The 6,766-nt window shown below is 40.9% G+C and overlaps 1 protein-coding gene across 1 annotated transcript; it reads left to right on the top strand.

Annotated features, from left to right (window-relative positions):
- The first annotated feature begins 1,303 nt into the window (after positions 1–1,303).
- Positions 1,304–6,464, top strand: LOC141801319 (cholecystokinin-like). The gene is made up of 4 exons (XM_074684317.1): positions 1,304–1,412; positions 3,451–3,530; positions 3,691–3,880; positions 4,374–6,464. The coding sequence occupies exons 2-4, from the start codon at positions 3,453–3,455 to the stop codon at positions 4,511–4,513; spliced, it is 408 nt and encodes a 135-aa protein (XP_074540418.1). The 5' UTR covers positions 1,304–1,412; positions 3,451–3,452; the 3' UTR covers positions 4,514–6,464.
- The last annotated feature ends 302 nt before the right edge of the window (positions 6,465–6,766 follow it).

Here is a 6,766-nt window from a genome sequence, read left to right as displayed (position 1 = left end):
TTTTGGCTTGTGTATTCACATTCTCCTGTTTAGCTTTCTTCAGCTTCTTTTTTTCTTTTCACCAGTCCAGTCCAACATTACAACAAAATAAACCAAAGAAATCAATTTCAGTAATTCAGATTCAGCAATTTCAGATTTTGCTTCTCATCTGGTCAACTCAGTTTTCTCTGGTAAAAACCAGCCAGTGTAACGAAATCAAAGGGACTTTTGGGCTACGTGTTGTAAATGGATTGTTCTGGCCTTCCATAGATACAGAGAACTAGCAATCAGAAATTACTGACTTTGATCCAGATGATCTAATTTTAAATCTTGGATTATGAACAATAGATACATAAAAGTGAGACTATTTCACGATTACTTTTGAAGGCCTCACAGAGCCTTAAAGTGAGAAGCATGTTTCCTGTAACATATAACTGACCACACTTCCATCACTCACGACAAAGGTTTACTGAAAGTTTCAGAATTACATCCTGACCCACTTCAGACTCACTTTGTCCGAGATCCATTAGTGATAATTTGTGGTAGAAAAGAAAGCACAACAGAGAAATGTATTTCCTTTAGTGACCTGTCATGGCTACACAATGCAGGAGTGATTCTCCCTCAGTGGAACGCGAAGAACTCTGAAATGTGTGTTACCTCTGTGTGTCAAAAAGAAAAACTCAATCCCCTCAATATGTTGATGAAACAAGGCATCGAGCTGTACAGTGGGACTATTTCTTTTTGTTTCCATCTACCCACATGAATACATAATACACAAGAAAACACATAACCATTTCATTTTCTTTTACTTCCTTTAGTTAAAGTCTCTGCCTGTTTTTCTCAGTCCCCTTTTGCCATTTTTTATTTAATGTCAGTGTCTGTGCATTGTATGTGAGCATGTGTGTGTGTGAGAGAGAAGGAAGGGTGTGTGAGCAACTTTAAACCCAAGACACACCCTGTTCATCTCTGAGGGCCTTTTGCTAATACAAACTCATGTGTGTGTGTGTGATTGAGTGTGTGTGTACCTTTGTTCTTTTAGACACAGGTGAGTGAAGAAGAGGTGACGTGATTAAAGCTCCCACTTTCGTCCCGACCCTCTCTTCAAACTGCCTTGTGTGTGTGTGTGTGTGTGTGTGTGTGTGTGTGTGTGTGTGTGTGTGTGTGTGTGTGTGTGTGTGTGTGTGTGTGTGTGTTTGTGTGTGTGAATGAGTCTGTGCGTTAGCAGTGGACGTCCTCGGTTGCGTCAGTGCTGCTGTCAGTTTCTGCGCCACCAGCAGGCTCCTCCCACCAGGACAGACCCCTCCTCCTTCCGGTGTGTGTCAGTATAAGACATGGTCCCTCCTCTGTTTCTCACACACTCACTCCATCCTGAGGAAGAAAGAAATCTGCATCCTCAGACTCGTTCTCTGCTGGTTCGACTCAAACGATTGCAGGTAGGACTGAAAAATATTTTGAATTTAATCTTTTGTTTCTTGCTCTGCTGTCATGGGATGGAAACAGTAGTGTAGCAGTGTTTCACAGTAGTGTCTTTGATTGAGTTCCTTATAATTTTTTGTAGACATTTGATTTTAATTTCTTTAAATACATTTCAAATTAAATAAATTCCTAAGACAAATTTATATATTTTTGATCTTCCAGCTCTTATTTGTTGTTGTATGCTTATTTTCCTCAGTCTCCTTGCTTGTACTTAGCGTTTTTATTTCTGCTTTTTCTCTGTGGGCACTTTAATGCTTGCTTTTAATGTTAGGAGTATTATTAATGTAATGTACAACAATACAAGACAATGACATTTTAACCTCCTACGAGGAAAAAAAATATTTGTTCAAATCAAAGTTTTTTATATCCTGTGTGTCAGGCTCCAGCTAAATATTTATACTTTTCAAACATTAATTAAAACTTTATTTTGTTCATTGAGTTGCTGCTTTGGGAAAAAAAAATGTTCAAGAGCAAAACCAGAAATCAGAGACACAGCTGAGAGAAGTCTTTCCTGATACTTGCATGAAATGACTAACAGTGACATTAATCTGAGCGCAGCATGAATTATTTCCCTCTTCCCAAGTGTGCCTAGAGACAACACTGCACGTATGTTATTGTCATGAATTAAATAACACGTTCTGTACCTGTTGAGAATATAACCCATTGATTATACAATAGGGCAGGGGGAGACATGCAAACTAGTGTTTGAAAACAATCTCGGGGTAAAACCTGAGCAAAGAGAAGTGGGGAGAAGAGGGCTTTCACACATATTTCAGCACCATATCATTACCAGCCCACTGAATGATGAATCAGAGACAATGAACAGCTGCTAAGAGGAATTATATTAGCATCAAGAGAATGACTATTTACACCGCCACTGCGTGGATTTAAATAAGATTATTCAAATGGACTGTAGTAATGAGTACAGCCATGAAATTAGAGAGATATCAGATCTGATTGGTTTAAAAAAAGTCTCAGATGTGAGGTTTTATTCAAAGATGATGGACAGACTTTACTGTATGAGCGCTTTGATTAAGAGATCTAATCATTCTTTCTAACCATGTACAGTGAACAATCACCTAGATGTTCATCTTGTTACACTCAGCGCCACAGGGCATCTTGTTGATATCACTATTATTTGGTTATGGAGTGAGCATCTGTGTGTGTGTGCATGCTAGTTTGTTTTCTGAATGGATGGAGATTGAAAGCCTCAGAGCGACTCATGTTGTTGGTTTGATTTAATTGGATGATACATCCTGGAAATGTTCATGCTCAGAGTATCATTTATCACAACTGATAAGCTGCTCTATCAGCCTCCAGGGGAATAAACTCCAATCGACAGAAGCGACATGTTTTTTTTTTCTTTGTGTTTTCGTCAAATTGAGACAATTCTTAAACTTTTGCAACAGCATTTTGAACCTTCTCAGCAGATTGAGCAATGACAAAGGATGCAGAACAAGATTCCTAATCTTCATCAATCACAGACCCAAGAGAGTAATTAGAGACAAACCCCAGCATATCTGTTGTCTGGGTGCTGTCTTGTTAATGTCAACTGTCTTAAATCACAAAGGAAAGTGGGGATCAAAAAAAATTGGTATCACTCCTTTGGGATTCTGAAGCTGACAGAGGCATTCATCACAGCAACCACACACACTCTGCATGTGTGTGTCTTAAATATAAGATTGTCTTCTCTGAAACAAAGTGAGGTGTGTAAGACAGACACAATGATGTTGGCCTCAGGGTCCAGCTGAATTGTCACAGGTTAATCTCGTCGCCTCAACGCTCTGCTCCAACATAGTGAAAAGATGTATCACTGCTTTTCGCTCAACCCTCACCGCCTGCGACTGTTTCATCTCACAGAGACTCAACTGTTTTAACGAGCTGAAAGGGGCCGTAGAGGCCAGCAGAGGAGAGATATTGGAAAATGGTGATATTAGATGAGGTGGGTTTTTTTTAACCTTGTTTTATTTCGCTTCGCTGTTTCTCTCTTGACAGTCATGAATGTGGGGATCTGTGTGTGTGTGCTACTTGCTGCTTTATCGAGTGGTTCCCTGAGTCTGCCTTCACGTTTAATGGTAAGACACACGCAACACAAACACACACATACAGAAAGAAATGTCCATCAGCCTCTACAGGGGAACAATCATCACAACACCTGAAATTAATGAATGTTTCCAGAACCACACATTTTTGTCAGTTCAGGGGTTGAATTCATATCTCTCTTGCTGTTTGTAGTCACAGAGAGCTGAGGGTGAGGCTCTCGCTTCCAACAGCCTGCCTCCCCCCTCACCCAACCACACACGCCACACCCGCTCAGCTCCAGCACCACCATCAGGTCTGCTGACCAACCACAGCCAACGCCAGGAGGAGGCAGATGCTCGTAACAGCCTGAGCCAGCTCCTGGCCAGACTCCTCTCCAGGAAAGGTGAGCGGTTTTGTGTCACGTCACAGAGACAGTCAGACAAGAAACTGGAGCAAAGTCTTCCACTTTAGTCGTGACGTCACAGATTGTTCTTCCTCTCTAAGACCCATCCTTGTGTAAATGTGCCGTCAGTCATGCTGTGTCTGTGTCCCACCATCTGGCATTTCTCCTCTCCCTCCAGCTCTCTCCTTCTCCTCCCTCCCTCTGTCTTTTCCATTTCACTCTCGATCATTTCCTTCTGAACCCTCCATCCTTACCTCCTTCACTCACCTCCTCACCTCCTGACCTCACTCTTTCTGTCGTGTTGAGTCTCTGTTTCCTTTTAACTAAACACTGTGTGATAGTGAGACCTGCTGAGCTCACAGAGACAGGAATAGAAACAAAACACGTCAGTTTCATTCAGAGGCTTTAACACCACAGTCAGCACAAGTTGTGAGATGTACTCTATCATGTGATGTCGTCTACATGTCTCGAGCAGTGTCTCTGTCTCCTCTAGTCTCCCCCTACCACAGCAGAAGCTCTCTGACCAGCAGAGCCAGCGGTCCAGGCTCTGCTCACAGAATAATGGACAGAGACTACGAAGGCTGGATGGACTTTGGACGACGCAGCGCAGAAGAGTATGAGTACTCCTCCTAGAGGCATGGCTTGCTTTTGCTCAGACCAGAGCTACATCCCCCAACTCTGCCAATAAAAGCCCTCAAGAAGAATAAGCCCTTTTCACGCTGCACTTACTGGAACCAAGGGCTGAATTGACTGAATCCTAGAAGGTGTTTAACATTGTGACGAAAGAGCGGAGGAAAAAATCATCCATCCGGCAAATCCTGCAATCTGTTGTCCCTGATTCTCTGCATTGAAGTTAAGAGCATTTAAAATATGTCTGAAATACATTAAAGCACAACGTTTATATTTTCAGACATGTCTAATGATATTCTATATTGTGTTTCATGGCAGTAAACCCCATAAAAAAGTCAAAGTACCATTATGTTGTCTCTTATACCTGTCTGTTGAAGCTGAGATCATTGGTTTCTATTGAGGACACTCATTAAAACAGCTCACACACCTCACACATCCATCTTCATTCACAAACAGTCAGAGGGTTGGCAGGAGTGTGTTCAGAGTAGAGTGAAAAAGGTCTTGTACTACCCCTTTATCCTAATTCATAAGTGATTGTTTGGTTTTTATTAACGTAAAGCTCCTGTTGTAATTTGCCCATTAACCCCATTCATGGTGCTTTTAATTGTTAGTCTCAGAGTCAGACATCATCTCTGATCTGACTCACACTGATTTCCAAAAGTAAGCATTGTAGCTTTACAGAATCCTACAAATATTGCATTTATACAATAACATAGTCTTTAAATTAAATTTATCATCTGTGTGATACCTTCATGTATATAAAAAAAATACAACATCAGTGGAAAAAAGGAGTAAATAAATGCAGGCCCCAGTGAGGCCACCCGGGAAATATATCTATAGGTCTCTCTTCACTGGGCATATTGAAGGAGTGGATGGTATTTACTTGGAACTACTTTCATGAGCGGATGAATACAGTTTTAGTACTCTAAGGCCATGTCGACACCATAGAGTGATAAAATATAGATGTGGTCTTCGCAACGTCACCCGTCTGTTCCTCATAGTGTGAAATGAAGTCAAACACAACGAGATATGCCACATTGGATATGACTCCGGCTGTTAGCCAACTTTCGAACAGCTACAGGATGCCCGTTAAGTCACGTGCCCTGAGCTGTGTCTCTGATTGGACAATCAAACGATCCGAATAACTTCCAAACCGCCGTTAGAAAAAAAAATCACCCACCGTACAGAGTGTGCTGATAGCGAATCAGCATTTCAGCCTCAAACCGTTGTTTGAACCAGGCTGTAAATGCAGGCTCTTAAAAAAGTAAGTCTGTTTTTTGGCTTGGTGTTTATGTGACTTCCGGTCTGTCATCCACGCCAAATTACAGTTAAACTTGTGGTTTTGTTGAATTAAACTCAGGGGGCAACGCACTAAAATCGGTCTAATCAAAAGTACAATGAAATACTAAGATACACAACCCAAGAAGCATTCTTAGAGCTTCAGATAGTTACAAAATATTTCTCTATAACTCTCAAATTGAATACAAAATCTGTCTAGACTTATTTTTTCCCCTGATTCCAGTAAAAAAAAAAAAAAAGGTTTTGACTTGTTTGAAGGTAGAGCAGCCACTTCTTGGAACAGCATGAAAGTGAAAGTCTGTCTATGACCATCTTACCACAGGAGCACATTTGGTGGGTTTGCATCCAAACATTTCTTAGATTACATGAAAGCCATGAGTGTCTCTCAGTGGATTTGTGGATGAAAATGAATGAAATTGAGCCAGTTTCCTGATTTAACTGGATTTGACTGATTCTAATCCTGTTTGAGAAGTGGCTCTGAAATGCATCTTAACTCTGAAGAGATTATCATCAGCCATCTGTGTTGTTCTCATTAGACAGAGTTTGTGCTGAAAATCAATGTAAAATCTGTCCTCCTGTGAAGTAAATCTAAGCTTTCACTCACAGAGGAAGAGAGGAAATACTCACCATGAAGTTAAGTCATACCAGGTTTCAAGAAGAATATCATTTTATCACTAATGATATGGTGACATTTTATGGGGAGGAAAGTAATCTGTGTTGGGTTTGATTTATTCAAAGTGAGCAGAGAGGTCTCCCTTGAAATAAATTTTATTTCACCTTCAAATAAAACCCACCCGGCTCCATACTGTGAACGTAAACACACACTCACATCTTTTCTGCTTCAATGACCAACCCATCAAGCTTTTTATGAGTTTGCTGTTTCAGCCACAGAGAGTACAATCTGACGTCCTTACAGGCAGCTGTTCTGTTCTCTCACACAAAGGCTTATTGAGAAAT

The sequence above is a fragment of the Halichoeres trimaculatus genome, unplaced genomic scaffold, assembly GCF_033239565.1.
Source record: "Halichoeres trimaculatus isolate MK-OKI-2021-1 unplaced genomic scaffold, fHalTri1.1 fHalTri1_scaffold_12, whole genome shotgun sequence".
In the NCBI taxonomy this organism is placed as follows: Eukaryota; Metazoa; Chordata; class Actinopteri; order Labriformes; family Labridae; genus Halichoeres; species Halichoeres trimaculatus.
The sequence above is the reverse complement of the archived record's forward strand: the minus strand, read 5'-3'. Positions and strand labels throughout refer to the sequence as shown.